General features: G+C 43.7%; 1 protein-coding gene across 1 annotated transcript in view; it reads left to right on the top strand.

The window, feature by feature from the left end:
• ISM2 (isthmin 2) overlaps positions 1–23,577 on the top strand; it is a 103,064-nt gene that overhangs the window by 66,497 nt on the left and 12,990 nt on the right. The window contains exons 2-3 of the mRNA XM_086937561.1: positions 1,128–1,382; positions 4,248–4,578. Of these exons, the coding sequence (XP_086793687.1) occupies positions 1,128–1,382; positions 4,248–4,578 (586 nt within the window). The remainder of the gene's footprint in view (positions 1–1,127; positions 1,383–4,247; positions 4,579–23,577) is intronic.

The raw sequence follows: 23,577 nt of genomic DNA, 5'->3' as shown, positions 1-23,577 counted from the left end.
TCTGTCTGTGGTGGTCATTGGCATATTCATTAAACACTAAGAAAACTCATGTGGCATGCGGGGAACATCAGCGAGCATTCTTGGATTTGTTGTTAGAATAGATTTTGGCTCCTTCCTCCATCACTGAATGTATCTCACCAGCGATGCTTTGCTCTTCGGTGTTGTCATTGGTTGAACCATCATGCTTCACTTTTTCATATTAATGGTTTTGTTGCAACCCTCTTATCTTGTAAACTTGAAGACTGTTCTGTGTATCTTTGCGATTTGTTTTGCTGTTTTTCTAGTTTTTTAAAAGGGATTACTCAGCAATTGACTATTGAATTGACCAGAACATAGATGCGGTTTGTATTACAGCCTTTTGCCTGTGATTGAGTTAATTCCTTCCCCTGAGACATGACTTGACAGAAGGCCTGACCTCCAGTTGACCAATACAGCGTTTAGCTATCATTATTTGACAAGAAAACTGATGCGCCCTTGGTATAGGCAACATTCGGCAAGATTGTACGCCACTATCCTGCGTGATTCCTCATACAGTTGTTGTTGCTGTCACATAATGTTTATCACAGTTCATATATGTACCATTACCATAATCTGCTATTCACTCTATTCGTTAAATACCCCAAACCCACCAGACCAAGTTTCAACCATCATTTTGCTTTACCTACTCAGATTTCCATCTAAACATTGCCCAGTGTCAGATGCCCAAGTTCATTGAGAGAGTGGTCTTGAGGGGTGTTCAGCTCATGCCCGATTCACTTGTCTCTTGACATGCGACTCACCCTACTGACCTGTATGGGGGGGGGGGGGGGGGGGGGGGGGGGCTGGTGTGTTTATTTTTGTGGACAAACCATGCCCATCAATGGTTAATACACAATCCATATCCATATTATTGACTTTAAAGAAGTCTCTACAAGCCTTCTCCACTTGTAAGGGCATCCATTAGTTGTTCAACCTCTCGCTAAGACAGCACTGTTGGTGTTCAACATTGTTCTTTCAGATATGGGTCCCTGGGACGGTATGACATAATTTTCTGTATAGTAAAGTGTACCTCAAATAAATCAGAGTTTGGCATTAGCATCAAGTTTTTAAATAAGGTGGTTAATCCATATTCTCTTCTTCGTCATTAGGTCATACGTCCGTCAGGTGCAGCTTTTGCACCGGCAGAGGAAATAGCGCATTCGAACAAGGTTCAGAGTTCCAGCCAGGGAGGACCGAGGAGTTCAAGTCGCCAGAAACGTCGGTGGTCCCAGCAGGGTGACAGGAGCCAATCAGAGTCCTTCCACACTAGTTCGCCCCAGGAAGAGGCAAATACTACACCCTTTGTCCTGGACCTGGCTGGGTTAGCCAACGTAGACCTGACTGCTCAGAACCCAAACATTCAGGTAAGAAACAGTTGTTTGCTAGCTAATGTTTTGGGATATCGCCATCCATTTTTCCAAGCAAGCAGGATTTCTGTAAGTGATGCCCCAGACCTCATTCTTCCAACCCCTAGAAAAAAGTTCTGAAAACTGTTCCTGGTTCCACTTCTATCTCAGTACAAACATCTTGCAGGTTTGCATGATAGACAACAAGACCAGCAGTAGTTTCTAATGATCATATTTAAGTCCCTCTGCTTCCTCAACCCCTCTATTTTATGCAGACAGCCCTCCAGCCCATCACCCCTCATCTACCAAGCGCAACACTGCCTTTATACTTCTAACTCCCTGTAATCTTACGATTCCTGTAATTTTCTTTTCTTGCTCCCCTCCACTGGAGCATCCTTCCCTAGGGCACTTTTCTACACGTCACCATCCCATAAATAGACATGTGTTGGTATCAGCCACATGAAGCATTAGTACTTCCCTGATGGTTCAAATGGTGACATTGTGTCCTCTGGTTGTGTTAATAAGAATAGCATTGAAGAAGTGGATGTGGCTTTTGATATGAACATCAAAGAGGCTGTTTTTGACTGTGTTTGAATCTGAGGTTGTCTCCACCAGTGTTTCAGAAGAAAGCGATGTGGCAATGAGCGAGACTCCTTTGTAGTGTATGAGACCAGAGATTGAAGGATGTGTAAGACTCAACTCAAGGTTGGCTGTCCAGTGATGTGTGCAAAGAAGTGGTGCCTCACTGATGTGTGTTCTCAGTCTTAAGGGAATGAAACTTCACCCTAAACAGCACATGTGTAGTTATAAGTTAATGTGCAGGATCACGGTGTAGTGCCAATGGGGGATACGGTATTCAGGTGACTAGAGTTTACAAGGATATAGGATGGAGGAGTCCATGTGTGAAGAAGAATAGTGTGTGCATCGAGGAGAAAGTATATGATGGGGCGTATAGTGTACAAACAAGAATATAGTGCAGTGGCGGCTCCTCCACTATGATGGAGGAGCATCACTCACTGCTTTTAAGCAGCGCAAGGAAGAAGCATAAACTGATAATAACTTTAATCGTTTTATGCTTCCTGTTGCTTTGCGGGCGGGCGGGCGGGGCTGCTGTGCTGTTGGAGCAGGGCAGGGAAGGAGTGGTTTGCCCACTCCTAAGTGTGCAATGACTGTTTGGTTGGTCCTCTCGGGCCACCCAAACCAGTCATGAACACTTTCCCCATTCTCCATGCAGGCTGCATTCCAGCCTGCATGGAGAACAAGCCCAGACTCCCATTTCCTGGTTGAGCATCCAACCAGGATGCTCAAAACCAATCACAACGCTGCCTTGCAGCGTTGTGATTGGTCAGTGGGCCCTGGCTGTGCTTCCGTTCGAGACGGAGAAGAGCAGGAGCAGAGACACGGGACCCAGCCGAACGGTAAGTTTAATTATTATAATTTAAAAAAAAATATATGCGTGACCCCCGTGCTACCCCCCACCACGCGTGAACCGCTCACCCGCCAACTGCGAGCCATGCTGGCTATAGTGGTTTGTGGAGGATTAAACGTATGGTGGAGGACACAGACTGCTGTGAAAGACACAGGGCCTGATTACGAAATCAGGCCCTGTGTCTTTCACAGCATTGCTGCGTAAACTCCTGTTTATGTGTGGGTTGAAATTACTTGTTTGAAGGTATTTAATGCATCCAATAATTATTGGATAAGTTAAATAACTCAACATTAGTAAAATGTAGGTAGGTTAAACCTGCCTAAATTTAATAGGGGAAAACATGTTTTTTACTGTATCGTGTGGATTTTGTTGCATTCAACATCAAGATCCACATGTTACTCCCCATGAACTCGTAATAGGAGTTATTTATCGCACCCGATAAATAATGTACTCTGTGGCATCGTTATTAATCAGGGGCCATAAATAATGCCTTAACTCATAATCGGGCCCCCAGTCATGGCCCCTGGAATTATGGGGCAAGAGAGGAACAAATTATGTGGCAGAATTGAATAAATTATGCATCAAGAAAAGGCAAATTATGGCGCATAGTGAGACTCATTTTGAGACAGTATTACTTCATTATTTTGTCATTTATACTAATGTTTACACTGTCCTGGCAAAGGTTGCAGCTTATAAGAACAAACACTCAAATACAGCAATAAGCTATTGAAAAGTGCCTACACAACCTTCACAAAGGGTCTTTCACTATGTCTCTGCATTTTTATAAACTTTTGAATTTGTTTAAGCTAGAAACATTTTATTTAAAAAATGCTCAATAAACAGCAGATGATGTATTATGTAGATAATGGGTCAAATACATAATTATGCAAAAAATACAGCATTTGCAGGATCAGTATAATTCCAGTAAACTTGAACAAAGTGTACCTTGAGGGCAGAGGGGCAGAGTGAACAATGAGGGCACTATGAAGAATACAGTATATGATTGTGGATATGGTGTCTGACTGGGGGAACAGCCTTTAAGACGCGGCTGTTACACTGCTGTGCTGTTACAACGCGGTCTTTTCAACGCAAGTCGTTACCACGACTTGCGCTGGAGGGCGCTGCAGGACAAGGAATTTTTTTATTTACTATCCAACACCTTCCCTACTGTACGTAGGCTGGTGCTGGAATAGTAAATAAAAAAATTCCTAAGTCCGCACCCCCTCCAACGCAAGTCGTGGTAACGACTTGCGTTGATAAAACCGCGTTGTAACGGCACGCGTTGTAAAAGTACGCGTCGTAAAGCCGTACATCCGTCTGACTGCAATATAGTGTATGATAGTAGTGTGCAATGCATGACTTGGTATAGCTGGAGGATGAAGTTTACCCTCACAGATCGCTCCTTGCCAATAGTCCTAGTAATTTGTTCCCTAACTGGTCTCTTTCCATCACAGGTGACCATTGAAGTTGTCGACGACCCTCAGACCGAGTTTGAGATGGACCTGCTCAAGGAGCCAAAGAACGACTGGTCAATATCGTCAGCAGAGTGGCTGGCGCACAAGGACCTCTTTTGGCCTCTGTTCTGGGAATACGTGGACCCCACAGATGGTAATGCCCTGGAGACTGAGGCCAGGAATGTGGATGCGGAACAGGAACAGGAACAGGAGGAGGACTATTTTGCCGAATATGATGGGGAGGACACTGCTTTAAGTGGAGTGGGAGGAGACTGGGAACCCCCACGGACAGGGCAGAGGACCGGGATGTCCCTGGAAAAAGATAACTATGGTAAGCTGCCAAAGTCTTCCCTTGCAAAGATGACTTTTTGCTGCCTCTAATGATCTAGGAGCAGAATTTGTGCACAGAATATATATACCATGTTTTTTGAAAAGAGGGATTTCCTAGTGAGAAATCCCCACAACTTTTGCTTTTGCCTTAGCTTTCTCAGTAATATGTCTTAAACTGAAATGCTTTCACCATGACCTACTGTCCAGCAAACTAGCAAATCTGCTAATTAGTCATACATTTGTATCAAGCTGTTTTGTGCTGTACTACAGGACAATGTGGGCTGTCTCAATTTAAAAGGTGCAGAATTTAACTTAAACTATCCTCGTTTACCACAACAGATTCAGAGGCAGCCTGCTCAGCTCTTCAAAAGTCACAGTGTATCCAGTATGAGCCAATAAGAGAGGTGAATGGCCTGACCATGAGGTGCAGCAGCATCCCTGGGTGATATGCCGCTCATCCTAACCATGAATGGGCTGGTGTTCCTCCACCCGGTTTGCCTGGTGCGGGAACACGTGACACCAATTCACCAGCCGGACATTCTGGCCATCAAAATTGCATGAGTCTTTGGTTTGTGACAATATTTCTCTTTGGCAAGGGGTGAGCAGGCAGTGCCAACCCTAAGCTTCCCTTTCCCTTTCCCTACCCTAACCTCCTTCTCTCCCCCTCAAGCCCTGTCCCGTCACAGCTCTCATTTACCACCTGCTTGGGAACAGGTGTCGAATTGGAGTGTTACATTTCTCGAAATAAGAAATACAGTGCATAATTCCATGCTGTAATTCCATGTCCACACAGTTATTCACCTTTCCGAGGCCCTAACCGTAGTAAGGAAGAGCTAGTAGTCGAAGTGTAGTTTAAGATGATTTATTTAGTCTTAGTTGTTGCTTGGTAAGTTCATGTAGAGCAGCCCCATAAATGTAAATAGTGGAAATGGGACTTTCACCCACTTAATGGGGTGTGTCCCACTAGGCACAATCCAGACCCTGTGAGGGCTCTAATTCAACTTCATGTGAAATAAAGAAGATAATCAAACATTCATCATAGAATGTTGTATATTTCTAGTATTCTTTTCACACAATCAAATATACTTCAATTCAATTAATGAATCCAAGCTTGATAAAAGAATCATCCAAAATGCATTATAATATGCTTCAAAGTTTTAAGGGTCCCAATGCATTTCGCCCTTCGTCAGGGGATCAATTCAATCGTCGAAAAAAGGGTGTTTCTCAGTTTACTCGTTAAATTCACAAAAGCGGCATGCTGTTAGTGTCAGTTCGGTTTGGATTGTGCCTAGGGGGACACGCTCCATTACAGGGCTGCTATTAATTTTGACTCTTCCTTCACGCTCTTGACCAGAGAGCGATACACCGGGAGCACATCAAAATACATTTGATTGTTGAACATCCTTTGTTGAACTTTTTTTCACATTGAATTTGGTTGCCCGCTTACACTAACTTTGTGGATACTTTCACCCACTTTAGACATCCCTCATGTAAGGGCACAAAAGCTAACCTAAGGAAATTAAGGATACTACACTAACTCCTAAGAGGCTGAATTTTATGCGGAGATATTGGCCACTAACAGTAATTCCGGCCGCTGGGAATCTCCAGATGCAATTCCACTTAACTTGTAATCACTGCCTATGTGTGCATCTTACACACAGGCTGTTATACTCAGTGAGTGATTATAATTAGTGTTGACTGAAAACATTTGCAGAGATTTAGATTCAGCTAAAGCTTTTGTTTCTTCACCTGCAGAGTGGAATATGTTATACAAGCAACCCCCACAAAATACTGCTCCGTTGGGGCACTAGACAAAATGGTGGAATTGTATGTATGAGCATAGTAAATGTGTATTCACCCTTCCTGCACCTTAGGATAGTGCCCAGGAAGGCATGGGGTAATCACAGCATTGTCATTGCTTATCAGCAGCCAATTAAAATAGTGCTAATACCAAGACAAATTCTTATTGGTTGAAAGGCTTGCCAATAATAATTGGTGAATTAGAATAGCTGTGACGCTAACATATTTTGGTTTTTTTCAATACTTAGTAAGCAGAAGTAGAGCACCCCTCAAAAATATGATTCGTCCAGGCATTCCCTTGGACTTACTAATGATTTAAAAACAAACAAATGTCCTACATATATGCTAATTAGGCAGAATATAAGGTGTGAGGCTTGTAGAAGTGGTGCAGCAAGATGAATTTGAATTTGAATTTAAAATATTTATATAGCGCTACATTCACTGTGCGGTTTCTTGGCGCTGTGGAGACTAATTTAGCAGTAGGAACGAAAAACTAGTGAGGGGGGGCAACAAATACGATCAGTTTACATTAAGAAAAGCCTGGGTGAACAGAAAGGTCCTAAGATCTTTTCGGAAGAGGGAGTAGTGTCTGGCCAGACGTAAGTGATCGGGGAGGGAATTCCAAAAGGATGGTGCCAGGCATGAAAAATTGGCTCCGCCCCATTTCTTACGTCTGTACCGGGGTACCTGAAGAAGTGATTGGGTAGATGAGCATAGCTCACGAACAGGGGTATACTTTTTTAACAAAGAAGAAATGAAGGCAGGGGCAGTGCCCTGGCGCGCCTGAAAAACCATGCAACCAGTTTTAAAAAGGGATCGCTCCCTAACAGGTAGCCAATGTAATGCCTTCAGTAGGGGAGTAGAGTGATGGGAACGGGGGAGGCCATACACCAATCTGGCCGCCTGGTTTTGAACCAGCTGGAGCTTCCACAGACTATACGCTGGGATGCCGTTGTAGAGGGCGTTGGCGTAGTCCAGCCGGGAAATAACCAGAGCGGACATGATTAGCTTGAGTGCAAGGGGAGAAAAGAAACGAGAAACAGAGCGAATAGTTCGAAGAACAAGAAAACAGGAAGAAACAACAGAACTGATTTGTGAGTGAAGATTGAGATGATTATTGAGTTTAATGCCCAGGGTCTTAACTGAGGGAGAAGGTGTGGGAGGGGATCCTAAAGAAGAAGGCCAAAAAGAAGAGTTCCAGGGACTGGAGGAACCACCCATAAGGACCAATTCTGTTTTATCGGGGTTCAACTTCAGATGGTTGTGGTTCATCCAGTCCCTGATAAAAATCATAATAGACTGAAAATTAGAGATAGAATGAAGAGAAGAAGACAGATTAAAGATAAGCTGGAGGTCATCTGCATAATTGTAAACAGTGACCTCCAGCTGCTGAAGTGCAAAGATCAGAGGATAGATGTAGAGATTAAACAGAAGAGGGGAAAGAGAAGAACCCTGGGGAACACCACATGTGACTTTGAGTTGGGTGGCCGAGAAATCCCCCAGCCGGACCGCCTGGGTGCAGTCCCTCAGGAAGGACGATAGCCAAACCAGGGCTGAGCCCTCGACCCCCGCCGCTCCGACACGGGAAAGTAAGATGGAATGATCCACTGTGTCAAAGGCGGCGGAGAGATCGAGGAGCACCAGAGCCTGGTAGTTGTTTTGGTCCATGCCCTCCCTGAGGTTGTTCAGGACCGACACCACGACGGACTCGGTAGAGTGCCTAGGCCGGAAACCTGCCTGGCGGGACGCTAGGCCCCCATTGGCTTCTACATGGGCACTGAGGACCGATGTTACGTGTCGCTCCAGCACCTTGCCCAAGTAGGGCAGGAGGGAGATGGGGCGATAATTAGCTGGAGCAGAGGGATCCGCGCCAGGCTTCTTCAGGATTGGCACTATGGTGGCAGATTTAAGAGCTGGAATTACCACCCCCTGAGCCAGCGAGCTAATGAGAAGGGAGATTGGCGGTTTGGGGCAAGCAGAGTAAATCTGTTGCAAAATATGGGCTGGACAGATGTCTGCCGGGGAACCAGACTTTACTTTGGGAAGTATAGCAAGAAACACTTCTTCGGTAAGCGGAGGGATAGAAGAAAGACAACAGTGAACAGTCGGGGGAGAGGGCTCAGAAAAAGTTGGGGAAGGAAGTGGGATGTTGGCTTTGAAGTTACTAATTTTTTCTAGAAAATAGGTATTCAAAGAGTCACAGATGGTGCAGTATGAGAAAGCAGAAAGTGTTGGTAAAAGATTGTTAGAGTTTGAGAGTTTTAGGGAAATATTTGCTTTTCAATTGCAATTTAAAGGCAGTGAATGAAGGAAGGAACATTGCAGTATATGAGGGAGCATTGCAGTATATGAAGGACACATTGCAAACATTGCAGTATATGAGGGAGCATTGCAGTATATGAAGGACACATTGCAATATATGTGGGATGCATTGCAGTACATGAGGGATTTCCACGGTCCTACGTGCTATCGGCAGAACTTCACAACTAACCATGGCATCCTAGGGGCACCGTTGGCTATTCCGACTGTACATAAACAGCTCTGGACCTTTCAGTGCCACAGACAAGCTGAAAAGCACCGTTTTGCAAAGCAATGTTTGAAGGTGCCTTCAATCAGTGTTTCACACTCCAGGGAAACATTTGTCTGAATAAGAAAAAGAATATTACATTGTTAAAGTATATTTCAGGTTTAGGATGTTCCATTTTATGCATTAGTAAATCCTAAGTAATGTTAGTCAAATGATTGAATATTGTGTCCCAGTGTTTGGGAAAATATATCAGCAGTGAGTTCAACTTTGTGTCTGGTATCATTGTGTCAATGATATATAAACATCTATGTGCAGAATACCTCGGCTGGTTAGGGGTGTCAATAGAATAATAGTAATTATGAAATTATGAGAGATTGGTAAGATTTGAGTTGGGTCTAATAGGAATGCATTCTAACTTTTAGCTTTGACTGCTTTAAACATTAGATTTTTAGGTCGGTTGTTAGTGAAAATGATTTGACTAAAATTCTATGCACAATATACTTATTGTGGCAGTCAAACAGCTTTCTGCAACCACTGGTATTTTGTTGTGTCATTCACATATTTCTTCTGCCCACAACTAGATACAGTATGGGTCAATGGGTCAGCCCACTTCAGCTATTGGCTAACTGTTCTCTGAGGGACAGAATTCTGCTTTTTCTGAAGGAGCACATCTACATGCAAAGTAGTTCCTTTCAGTGGCACAGACTACTGTGTGTAAATAGTTGGCCTGGCATATGCTGTCCGCTATTCTAGTGGGAACCTTGCACCAGTCTAAACGACCCTTATTAATGGTAGGTTTAAAGACAACCTATATAGAAAGCTATCCTAGTGGTAGCTTTGGAGAGCAGCCTTCAGGCTAAGTCTTGAAGGAATGTAAAGCAGCTTGTTTTACCAGTCTAAAATCTCATGAATGACAAAATGAAAAGAGAAACGCACCAGGTATATATATAAAATACATTTATTTACTCTAAACACATCCCTCTAGTCTCTTTATGAGGCTAGAGGCAAAAGTACATACAGTAAACTTATTTAGCACACTGTAAATTAGCACAATATACATTGAGCCCTAGGGGCGTACCAAACGATATATTAAGAAAGTGGTATAAAAACCACCACTGACATAGATACAAGGCCTGGATTCTTTAGAACTGCTGGGGCCACCAGGAACCACCCAAGGTAGTGACACGGGGGATGCGTGCAGTGTCTAAACACAGCTGCGAATCACCATTAACTTCTATGGGGAAAGTCACGGTTGGAATTTTAAAGATTAAGGACACTTAGAAGAGGACTTGGAGCAAACCTCTTTAGAACTAGGCAGTTCTAGAGTCAATACCCACGGGAGCGCCAGAGTACTCGAGTTACCTCACCCAGGGAAGCCGGGTGCATATGTGTCTTTTGATGTTCGGTTTCGTCATTGTTTTCAATGGCGATCTGCTGCAAAGTGCTGCTGGCGACTAAGTCGAAAGTGTCCGGGTGGATCAAAGATCTGAAGAACCAGAAAGAAGAAGGGACAGAGTTTGGGTCACTAGCCAGTTACCTCGAAGGCGATGAGCGGATGCCCCCCTATGTCGGGTGCTTTCAGATGAAGAAGGTGAAGCTTGACTCTTCAGCCACAAGGGCCAGGAGTCGTCTACGACTACCATGAGCTGGATTCAAGCTGTCCCATGAAGGATGTCGAGTGCTGCAGTGTCGGTATCCGGATTGGATCCAACAAGCCTTGGCAACAGCAACCCACGCAGAAAGCAAAGATTGGCTTTGGTGCAGACTAGCAAGGTCTGAGGGACTCACCACTCAATGAGGGAGTCAGGGCACATTGGGAGCAACCCAGAAAGCACAAGAAATAGAATAGTTACCTTCGTGGGGACCCACCAGTCGTGGACCTGGGATCGCGAATGAGCCTCAAGGGGGGATGCTAGAAGCAAGCCCATGGAACATTCGTGGAGTGTAGGCCCACAATCTTAAGTTCAAATGGTTCTTGGGGCTTGGACTACAAGTCATCCAATGCAAAACTTTGGGAAAGCTCGGAAAGTTGATGCACTTGCAAATGTGCATGGTGTACAGGAGTTCCAGTTCCACATCCCCCGTGAGGGCTGCGGGTCTCCGCTTTGCTGGGCTCTTGTGTCGGCCTCTGAGAAGTCTGGAAGTCTGTGTCCTGAGTCCCAAATCCTTTGGGATCCGGCGAGAGCCTTGGAAATGCATACCGGCAAGATGCTTCTTTGGTGCCTGTTTGAACAGGGGAGTCACTCCTGGACCCCAAGGGAGATTCTTCCGTCTTCTAGTCGAGTAGAATGTCAAAGTTCCAGGATATATGTTGCAGATTTTCATCGAGGTGTAATCTGAAGTCCTAAGGACTGGGTTCCCATACTTATACTAAGTAAGGGGGTTGGACATACTTGGGGACCCACCTATGGGAGGGTCAGGGAAGAGGGGTGGTTACACCCATTCCCTTTGTCCAGTTTCACGTCAGAGCAGGGTCTTACTGCCCCTGCAACCGGCTTGAACTGGGGTATCCACAGGGACACCCCTCCAGCACTGTCTGAAAAGCATTCTATGAATACACCCAACCAGCCCCAATACACTAAAGACTGTCTGGAAGGTGGTTACACCTCCCTTTGACAGGAAACCTATTGTCCAGGCCTCCCCTGCTGGAGTTTTGTCCAGCAACAGGAGGTCAGACTCGTATCTGTGGCTGCATCATACTTTTTTGTGATGCTGGGGCTCTTTTAAACTATTACCGGTTAGGTTAGTGTGTGCATATCTTCTCCCTCCAGAAGGGTGGGAATCTACTCTCCCCACCAGGACTGGCGTGGGGGGGGGGGGTTGGGGTTTGGGGGGGTTATGATTCCAAAGTGTTTGACTCCAAACACGATATGTTTCCATGCAGCCATTCCAAAGTTAGCATTTACCGCGAGGTTATAATGCACTTAAGAGTATATGGTCTGGCTGTATCACAGAACAGCATCAGAGAATAGATTCTGAAAGCTGCAGAGGGGTCCTGTTCATGCATGGGCACCCTCTCACACAAAACCAAGCATTCTGCCTTCTGGATTGATAAGGCCTGCCATAGGAGTGACTTATAGGTTTACATGTGTCAGTGATTAAAGGTAGATATAGGTAACCTATATCTTAGTAAGGTGTGCATTCACCACCTTACCCAGGCTGCAGTAGCGGACCTGTGGTGCCATTTGGAAGGCTTCCCAGGGGTGGCATGATACATGCTTCAGCCCCTGGTAGGCCTCTGGGGTACCTATGCCCTTAGTACCTAAGGTACCATATACTAGGGACTCACAAGGGTAACCCAGTAACCAATCTGGAGTGTACCTAAAGTACATGCAACCAATTTAGAGAGGAAGCAGCTAGGCTGGGGTCCTGGCTAGCAGGGCCCCAGCCAGACTAAAATCGAAAAACAGTGAAACACCAGCAAAAAGTGGGGGTAACCATAGTAAGCAGATCCTTCTCTCCTACACTATGGCAACATGTTGTTGTGTTCGATTTTAGATTCCGAATACATTTCCTGATTCATGCCCTTATATAGGTACAGTTCACTTTGCCCTTATATAGACATAGAAATCCAGCCCTTATTTAGGCATAGCCCATGCTACCTAAATACAGGCATGGCTACTTCCATCCGTTCATTTACGTCACAACGATTTCTTGGAAAACCAGACTCTTAAGCCGTTAGGGACTTCCCCTTGCTTGAATATTGATTTCTCCAAGAACTCAGTTATTTGCTTGAACATCTATTTCTTAGGGGTTCATTCATGACGTTCATATGCCCGACTTTACGTCAAAGCTGGCATTCCTAAACACCTTCAAGGTATAAATATACCTTCACTTGCTATGGCAAAGCACGGTGTGGTTCGGTGCAGTTCAACTACCCACTTGCATGACGCAGCTCGCTAAAGCAACAACCTGCATTTTGAGTCTCATTACTTTTGAGTTTTCAATGGTATTAAGGACAGCGACCTCATAAGGTTCTCACTGGGCAAAAAACGTTCTAGTGCCATCAAGTATATAGCCCCCTCGTGAAGTTTGACAACTCAAAGGGCTGTCATGGGTAATAAGGAAATGTCCCCTCCCAAAGTCAGAATCCCGAAGGGATTATCATGAAAGTTTAGGTCACAACTGTCACCCAAAATGTTATTGATAATTTCAAGGCTAAAGCCTCTGCCTGGCTTAAACTCTCGTAAATGTGAGACATGTTGAATTCCAAATGCTTGTTATCCTCAAAATCATACCTGGATCCCCGTGTAACTTACAACACAAGTCAGCAGGTTTTTCTAATACATGGAATAACATTTCTGTTTTATGTTTCAAATAATTATGCAGATCCAACACTAGAAATTCCTCGGAAACATAGTGTAGCCTTACTACAACAGCCACGAATAGGTTTAGTTATGAAATTATTCTGAATTTTTTGACATTTGCTTTGCCTTGTCGTATTTTTGGTGCGTGCCTTTGATTGATTGCTAAATTGCTGGTGGGGGGGGGGGGGGGGGGAGGGAGAGGGGAGATAGGCTTGTTGGTAAAAACGTATATAAATATCGTTTTGGAGTTTAAAGATTTTGGGATGATTGAGGAAAAATATCATACACTGTTCTCAGTTACAAATAAAAATAGGGATTTAAAAAGGGATATGAGAATATTTTTCCACAAATGTGATAAAAAGTAATTCTGTGAACTAAAACTATTTGGAAAATGTTTAAGCTGTGGCAATAGATTACCTATTTTCAAAGTGGTTATTAATAATAAGTATCAGACAACCTTTCAAGCATTATTCTTTTACAGTGCCCCAAAAAAGAATATTTTCGATAATAGCAATTTGACTGAGTATGGTAAATTTTTGTCTAAGGTTGGGGTTTTTAGATTCCTGCAGACAGTAGCAATTTCAATTAAAGCTACCATAATGGAAATTCTATAATCGCACCCCCATAGAAAAAGAAAACAACCTCTACTCGATGATCCTTTTACAAAATGTTCATATAAAAAAGTGACCAAAATGTTATGGTTTGAAAGTGGCAAACGATGAACTAACATTATCTACTCATTTCACTCCGATTATTTAGAAAATTGTCTGATTTAATAAAAGGAAATTGTAAATGTAAATGTATTGGCATTTATATAGCGCACTACTTACCCGTAGGGTCCCAAGGCGCTTCGACCGCTGCGAAACCCTTCCTGGCTTCCCTGAGAGATGGTCCCTTAATGGGTATCTCCAGGGTGAGACCAGGCATCCCCGGCGGTCTGGTGGGGCCGTTAGTGAAGATGAGGCAAGCTAATGCTCAGAGTTGCCGAGTGTGATCGCTGATCAGAGTGGGCACCGAGGCGAGAGAATTATCGAGTCCGCTGACCCTGGTCCAGAAACCTGCCGCGCCGGGAATCGAACCCTGGTCCCGGGCCGTCCTCTGCTCTCGGGTCTGCCGCCTCTAACCAGTGAGCCACACTACTTCACTGTTGGGCTACGGGAAAATGTTATCTTTGAAGTAAAAAAGCAACATCTTGAGTAAAATACTCCCCATAGTCAACCCCTAAGTTACATTTCCATTGCAGTATCTGATAGTGTCAGGCTATATAAAATGTCTGTAACAGCACAGACAAGAGCAGATAGATAGTATTTTCTGTTTGCTGTGTAAGTGTTTCATTGTTGTCCCAAAAACATTGCCTATCTGATAAAAAGTAATGTTTTTTTAAAGGAAATATTTAAGCTTCAAATTTTGTGTGCGTGACCTACTGCACATTTCTTACTGCTTATAGTGGCAAAAAAATGACTGAATCCCTTTTTAGAGAGCAAAGTAGTCAAATCCAGAAACCCTGGTAAATCGATCAATGCCTAAGAAAACCTTGGTCTTAATGTAGATTTGGCTAGATAATTTGCCATTTTCAAGCTTAATTTTGAGTCAAGGTTGAGTGAAAATGAGACGATGGATAAGGAAACACCAATGCCAATTGAAAAGTTCATCTTGATCAATGAGCACTCGAAGTCGAGCAAAAGAAACGTAATCTAGAAGCTAAATTGGCGGCTTTGTTACAGAAGAAAAGGGACTTAGAGTTGTTGAATGGGTTTCAAATCCCAGCAAGGCCACCAGAGTCCAAACCCATTGAAGGAGAGCACCCAGAGCTTGAACCTACAACTACTTCTGAACCACACAAAAGGAAGAGGAGACCTATGTTGAGGACATCACCTTCGAAGAATAGAGCATACACAAGGACGGCTGGCAAGACCGTGATGGCAACCCTTCAGAGAACTGAGTGGATTCGTATCCTTTGAGGCCATCACCACCAGACAAATTTGTTGAGTACTACACCCTGATAAAGCTGACAGTAGACACCTACGGTGTGCAAGTTGAGGAGGACCAAGCAGAGCTCCAGTTTCTTGTTCAATCCCTGAAGAAGAATTTGTATTTTTCATTACTCCCAAGCATCCTCGACTAAAGGGAGGATGCTTTTCGAGAGCCTCCATTCTCAAGGCAAGTGACTCCTGGAGTTGAAAAGAAATATAAACACCACTGACAGGACCCATTGTTCATTTGCGGCAACACAGTGGCTGACTCAATCTTTGTGACTGCCACCAGAAGGAATGGTAACAATCCTATATCAACGGGACTACCCATGGACAAAAAGAGAAAGAGGATGGAAATTGTGGCCAGGAAACTAGAGAGGACAGCTGACACTTAGTGGAGAATTGTAACCTTCAGCACACTCCTCAACCGCTATAACCACTAGCAGTAGGAGGAGAGTTAAGATCTAATGCAACATTTCCCCAAACAGCACAACAAAGGGACAAGACAATCCTATAAGAGGGAAAGATGATTTCTAACACATGCCTCAAGCAGGCAATCGTTTGTAGGGACAAAATTAAGTAGACACGTCAGGCTCAGAGTCTTATTGTTTGAATCAGAAGTGCAGGCCTCAATCATAAACATGTCCTACACGGGAGAACAACTGTTTGGCGGCAGAATAAAAAGGACAATGAAACAGCAAAAGCACGGGGCCTTGCAGTTTGAGGACCCTTTAAGAGAGGCACTACATCAACCAGAAGACCATTGGGCAGGTGTGTTTTTCAATCCCAGAATCTCCCAGGCACATTCAACCAACAAGGCAGTTCACACAGAGCAGTGCCAAAATGGCAGTGCACCTCTACACTGTACAGCCCTCCAAGGGCAGAGGAAGGGAAGAGGTCAAACTCTACATTGCATGGGTTCCTCAGCAAAGTGACTCACTCAAAATCAGCCCCGTACATACAACACCAGTGGGGGGCAAAAAAGGGGGATTCCTATACGAATGGGAGCTAATCACCTTAGGCAAGTGAAAACTGAACATTAGTGAGCACGGATATTGCGTATAGTTACTCCGAACAGTGCCACGAAGAGCAATAAGTCACAGCAGGATGAGATTATCCTGCCTGCAACAAGCAGTACAAGAACATCTGTTAAAGCTAGCTGTAAGAAAAGGTCCCCAAAAGAGAGATAAACCAGGGGGTATACTCTGGGTGTTTAGTCCTTATGGCCAGTTTTAGATCTCATACTGCTAAACCTATACATAAAGACACAGTGTTTTAAAATGACTACTCCTGAAGAAGGGAGACTACATAGTCACCGTAGGCTTCAAGGATGCCTACCTAAACATACTGATGAACCACTGACACAAAAGGTTCCTCTGATTTGTTGTGTACAAGGTGCATTAGCCATTTAAAGCATTATCCATTTAAAGCATTAATGTTAAGGATACATTCCATTCCTAGTGTTTTCACAAAGTGTTTAGCTGAAGTTGCTACACACTGAAAAAAATGTGAATGCATGTATACTCCGGTCTGGATGACTGGCTGGTGAAGGCAAGCTTGTAAGCACAGTGACAGAAGAACATTGAAACACTGATGCTAACACTACACAGACTAAGGTTCACCATAAATAAAAAAAAATCCCCCCCAACCCAAGAGCAAGAGTAAGTGTTCCTGGGCGTAACAATAAGCTTGAAAGAGGCGAAAACATTCCCACTGTGCAAGTGGCCCTCGGACAGAGAACGCAAGCTTACCTCTAGCAGAAGAGACAGTCCCCGACAGTGAGAAGTGTAATAAAATTGATAGGCACAGTTACACATAGGACTTGTTAATATTATCCACTCTCTCTGTATTTTTAACCATACCCCAGGACTCCACAAATACAAATTGACGGTAGTATTCTGGAGGTATTTTTAATTGTTAAATCAAGCACGTAGTTACACATCACATCACCTAAAAATTACCAGCTCCACTGTAAACAGGTGTTGCAGCACAGCCTGGTGGCACTATGCCGCCAGGCTGGGACCCGATGATGAAGCATGACACCAACCAGGTTGGTGTGTGAGGGTTTTATAAAAATCTTTTGAAGGTGCTAACCCCTTCCTTTTCCTGTCAGACAAATTTTTGTTTCTGGCCGTTCCTTCTTGTTTAGCATTATATTACCTGGGACACGGACGGCTGTCTACGAGTCCTAACTCTCTACATTGTTTTCCTAGAAAAAGAAGTCTGCCAGCCAGAGCCAGACTCAACCTAGTGGCTTGGCTCCTGGACTTCGAATGTGTACCCCTGTGCCTCCCACTAAGAAGCATGGAGATCTTAATGCAAGCCAGAAGACCAAGTACACAAAGTGCCGCACAGCAAAGTGGACCAGATGTGCTCACTGATGCGACAGGGAGAGGATCATTGTTAGAAATCGGGTTTCTGGTTGACTAGGGTATGCATCTGAGCTATGCCAAACCCACCACTCTAGTCAGGGTAGGTAGCTACACACCTAAGATAACCCCTGCTCGCCCTCTTGGCAGCTTGGCCAGAACAGTCAGGCTTATCCCAGAGACAATGTGTAAAGTGTTTGTGCAAAACACTTACCCCAGTAACACAATAAATACACCATAAAAGAGTCTCCACTCAGGACTATACAAAAATATAAAATATAGTATACATAACACATAGACCAAAATTACATAAGTCATAAATACTGTGCATCCTATGCTAATCCTGAATCCGTACTCATTAGCCTGGTAGGGCAAGAATCAAAAAGACATACATGATACTATCAGGGCATGAAATGCCACAGGTTCTGAACTAGAGAAAACATGAATCATCATTAAGTGCAATAAAGCCAATCAGGCACATGAATTACTTGTAAAACCATAGGTACATGGACCACTAAATGAAATCATGAACACCAGTATTGCAGAAATCATGAAATTCCACCAGAAACAGGAAGGTGCAATTCTATGAGGTAATTAGGCTCCAAACGTAGGGCATGCAAGCACTTGCATGCCTATTGCAGGGAATACGGTAATATTATGTTTCCTCACTCAATGACACAGGTTCCTCTGTTGACGATTATCCTTGGAATTGCCATCACCAATGAATAAATGCCCCCAAGGTAGTAGCCAACATGGGGGCACACACACACCTTGCAGTGCTTCGGGGAGACCTGGCTGCATACCCCCACAAGCCAGTGAAAGGCAGTTGCCTGAGACTACAGCTGCCAATGAAGCACAATTATGTTTAGGTCAAAGAAACAGGCCGGGCTGTCCCAACTACTGGGAGTCACTGCACGAAACCCAGGTGACCCGGCGGGACTCTGCCTTGAGGCAGCGTACCGTTTTCCTCCTCTTTTGTTGAGTCGGCTGCAGTCAGGTGAAAGTTTTCTGCGTTGCCAGGTGACGTTGACCTCTGAGGGTCTGAGATTACCTTGGTGTCACCCACAGCCTGGAGCATGCACGGCTTCCCAGGAGAGGTCGGCGGCTTCAGCATGCACTAAAGTTAGCAGGGGGACAGTCTCCCCGACACACACTCACCAGAGTGCAGGGGGCTGGAAGCACAAGTAGTACTCACAAATGCGAAGGTGAGGGTGGGTGCAGAGCTCACACTTCGCACTTCCCTTTTAGGAGAATTAAGGACCAAATGAGGCTCTCAACCCGCGCTAAGGCTGGGCGGCACAACGATACGCTGGAAATTATAAAGCAGTCCTCCTGAACCCCTCAAAAGCACAGGGGGAAGGGGAGGCAAGCGCAAAAGCCCCTGGAAAACACTGGGAGCAGGTAGGCCAGAACAAGGGTCCCGTAGCAAAGTCACAGTCCTTCTCTCAGCCCAGCAGGCCAGCACTTCAAAGAAATTAGGTCCAGTGGTGGTTCCTTGTAGCCGTCCTCAGGCAAGGTGCAGCATGTAGAGCCAGCAGCGTTTGGTTAAAAGTCTCACAGAGTGTCTAAAATCATGGGGTCAAAACCCTTGTACTTATACTCAAAATATCTTTGATGAGGAGGTAACTTCAATAAAACCTTAGAACTGCACAACACTCCCATTCAACCCAATCTCAACGAAAGCATGATTTGGTTCATGAGTTGGTATTTTTGTGGGGTTTTGTGTTTGCACAGCTAGCAACCTGGGAAACTTTCTCAATCCTATTTCACTGAAGTGAGAAATCTCTGCAGCTGCAGTGCTTTACCTGTGGCATGGGCACGTTAAAGCTGATCCAATCACACAATGACAGTGCATGTTGCAGCCAAGTGTTGGAGGAAGGAACCATCTCTGAAGTTCAGAGATTTACAAGTGTTCAGTTTGCTGAACTTTGCCACTTTTCAATCAGTGCAGAGAGGAAGGTGTTGGGTGGGGCCTGCCTAACTTGCCAAGGAAGGAGCTGTCCTTGAGTGCAGGGAAGGCAAACTATAGACCATCCTGTTCTGTGCTGTGACTGCGTCTGCCAGTGACACTCACAAGTGCTAAGCTTCCCTGCTGTGGCCTTCCATTCTAGCCCACTGGCTAAGAATGCTAGTAATAATTGAAAAGAGCAGCAGATGGAATGTGCTGACCTCCACCTCGAGGGATTGGACCAGATTAGACTGCCCGCCTCACAGCTGCATTTGGGCCGTGCAGCACCTACTATGTCTGGTAGATAGGTGAGGGAAGGCCATGCAAATGTTGTGGTGTGAGTATGAAGGTGTGAGTGTGTTGTGCATGGGAAAACAATGCTAAAACTTCTCATATTAGGCAGGACCTGAGCTTATGGCCATGATCCTTGGCATTTGAAGTTGTGCTTGGTGTATGAGAGCATGCATAGGCATATGATGCTTTACTTGAGCAAGGTAAGCCGAACCTGGGCATACAAATTTTTTCCGGGCTGATTCCGGACCACGGGGCTCACGGTTTGATTCTCGGCGCCCCCTGCTGCTCAGCCCAGCACCATGTGACTCTGGGCAATAGCTCATTTAATCTTTCCGAAGGCCCCCAGTGCCTTGAGACCCTTAGGGGTGATTTGTCAACGCTTTACAAATACCTGGTTATTTTACATATAATTGCATACATGGTCAGATCAGTTAATACATCTGCAAATTTTGGGCAGAGCAAGGCAATATGAACCTGATCCTAACCCTGTGCATCTGGGACAACCAGACCATATGAAGTGGTTCCTTTGATAAAATTATGGAACATAAGCATAAGACATTATCAAAGCGCACAAAACTATTGTTGGGTATGTGCAGCTTAACTTAGACATATGATATTTTCTTCAACATGTGATGATGTTAAACAGGTATGTGATGGTTGCACCTGGCCATATGAAACTTGACGTTACTTGGGCAAGTGAGACTGGATCTGGTAGATGACGCAGCTCCTGGCATATTATAGCATAACACGAGCGTACAAGGCAATGTTTGTACTTTTCTGACTATCATGTGTTACGATACAAGTGAATATAACAAGCTGTATTTGGGGGTAAAAGGTTTTGGTTTCCGGAATATCACAAGCTGGTACTTGGGGCAAAATAGTGTATTTTCATAAAAACGAAAGTAATGTTTGGGGGTAGAATGAATGTACTCACTGAAATGGAGCACTCGTGTCTGGGAACAAAACAAGGTTATTTATTTAAAATTACAAATGATATTTGGAGACAGATATCTGAATGCACAGAATATAACAGCTAAAACTTTACGATAATGGTAAACTATCGGAAATTAGCAAGCTGATATTTGAGGATAAATTTATGTTTTGCTACAATGAAAAAACCGGTGATAGGGGAAAAAGTCGATTTTAGGAAGTGCCACACTGGAGCTTGCGGAGTCTCATAGATCACAACACGCAGTAATCATCAAGATAAATTAAAGAAGCCACAGTCACAGCAGGTGGGGCCATAGCAAAGGAGAACACTGAACTGAGGTGGGAAATGTACTTTGCCTTCAGTGAATCCAATTAAGCAGGCATTTGCACTGTTACACTTTTTGTATGCACTCACGTGTGGTCAAAACATGAGGTAAAGTACAAACTAACTAAAGGATTGCCGTATGAGAATGCCTATCGTCCTCTGCCGACCTTCCATTCATCTGTCAGTCAAGTCAGCTCAGTGGAATTTACCTAATTTACCTAGAGCACAATCGGGAGATATACAGCTTACTCTAAGTTACCTTAAGGTACCATCTCCTCATTTAATAGATCACGACCTCTCCTTTGTTGAAAACCAATCCCAAACAATAACCAATAACCACTGGATTAACCAATAACCCAGGTTCCAGAGCTGCATGCTGCTCAGTGTAAAGTAAGCACTATATAAATGCAATTACAATATAGTGCAATACAACTTGCTTAAATGAAGCAAGTCTTGGCAAAGCAAATAGATCTGGCTTATTGCGCTAACACACTGAAACAGCATTTGTGCATGCTTGTATTTGCACGTGTTAGCCTATTAAAGCCAGACCTGTTGGCTTTAGCAAAGCTTTTTTTATGAAAAAACAGGAGAGGAACATCAATGGATATGAGACAGAGAAAACAATGAGGAAATTAATAAAGTGGTAAAGCAAAAGGAAATACACATAAATGAAAGGACAATAGGAAAGATAAAGAGGGTTGGGGGAAAGATTAATGGGAAGACAGACAGGGAAAACTTGCTCACGATTCCTGAATAAAATATAAAAAACCTTGATACACTAAAAACACAAAACAAGAAGCACTGGCAAGAGAATTGGTACAGCGTTGGTTGTCAGGCTTTTTGCTTTGTCAGTGCGTTTTATTTTGCCATGTTTTTTGCAAGGTTGTATTGTTGGATAAACTACTGGGCCCTCATCAATCAAAACAAAAATATATTGGCTAAAAGCAAAACTATTTTTTCTCAAAAAGCACATATTTCCATAGTAGTTCCTTCCACTGAAAGAAACTACTTTGGTTAGTGGATGTGCTCCTTGAAAAAAGGGCAGAATGCTGCCACTCACCATGAAGTTTGCCAATGGCAGAAGTGGACTGACCTATTGTCATATGCTGTATGCGGTAGTGGGTGGAAGAGAAATGTGAATGACATGACAGTAGACCAATGGATGAAGAGGACCGACTTAAAGCCCCTATAAGTAAATATACATATTTTAGTATATAATGTTAATTAAACCCAAAGGTCTAGGGGACTGCCTGACCTAAACTTGCATTGTTTTCTGTATGCAATGCTTGCATGGAATATATAATTGGCTTTGTAATAATTATGTGCACTTTTGCAATGTATAAATGTCCCCTCATGCATTGCAATGCAAGCACTCCAGACAAGTTAAAATGATTTGCCAAATAGCCAATCTCATGAGGCGAAATGGAAATCGTCCTCTAAACTGAGTCAAAGACCATTTTATGTGCATTATAAAGAATTGGTAACAATAAGTAATGTAGAAGCTGCGCAGTCAAGCTAGGCCTAATGAGATGGTATTGCGGGACTAATACGTCTAAATGTCAAGTTAACATTTGTGGATGAATTTTGCTTATTTAATACAAATAGATTTCAGTAGAAAAACAATGTACCACTGAAAATGACGAGTTGATACTTTGGGACGGAATAAGTGCATTTCCAAAATAATTCAGGCAGATATCCGAGTAAATGTATTTATTTTTGGACACTTTTTGCTGATGTTATGGCATAATTTCTTCAGTGCAATTGAAAACTTTTCTGTTACAGCAATTATTTTATGAGTAATGTGGAGTTATTTTATGCTTTAAACCAATAGTTATTTTTTAGGAAATATAACTGTAGTGCCTGAAACATAAGCATGTGAAAAAAGTGTAGCTTAAATGGATCATCTGCTGTGCAAACCTCTAAGGTCTCTCAATAGTAGCTCAGCTTTCTAGGCCTCTAAAATTGATGTAACCTGGGGAATAGCTCTGCTGTTTAAGTCCTGAGATTGTTAGCGTGGTGTACCCCATAATTTCCCCATCTTGTCTACTCCAAGTAGATTCTCTGTTTTGCAGTATGAATCTTTTCTGGACTCACATACTGTGCATTATTCCCCCATCTAGTGGTTGCATTCCAGTTATTTGAAATACCTCCAGAACCTGTGTAATTAGGCATGATATACTATTGCCATGAGCAGACCAGGGATATGTAATTTGTAATACAACCTAGGAACTAATACACAAGGGCATAGCTTAGTCATTGAGATTCGGGAGTGTCAAGATGAAATTACCTACTAAAAACTCAGCAGCCACATAGCAAATGGGTGAGATGACCAATGTTTGGGCTGGACTGTTCCTATGAGGAGCAGGGTCAATACTTATTTTTATTTTGCATAAGGTGAGCTTCTGGGCTGACTTGGAGATTGTCGGACAGGCTACTCTGTCACAACAGCAGTGGAGTACACTGTCAAGCCAAACTCAAGGTTTGAATCCCTAATTTGGAGTTGGGCAGAGGGCAAGATTTACAACCA

This window comes from Lissotriton vulgaris, chromosome 9 (assembly GCF_964263255.1).
Source record: "Lissotriton vulgaris chromosome 9, aLisVul1.2, whole genome shotgun sequence".
NCBI lineage: Eukaryota > Metazoa > Chordata > Amphibia > Caudata > Salamandridae > Lissotriton > Lissotriton vulgaris.
Note: the sequence above shows the minus strand (reverse complement) of the source record. Positions and strands in the feature narration are given on the sequence as shown.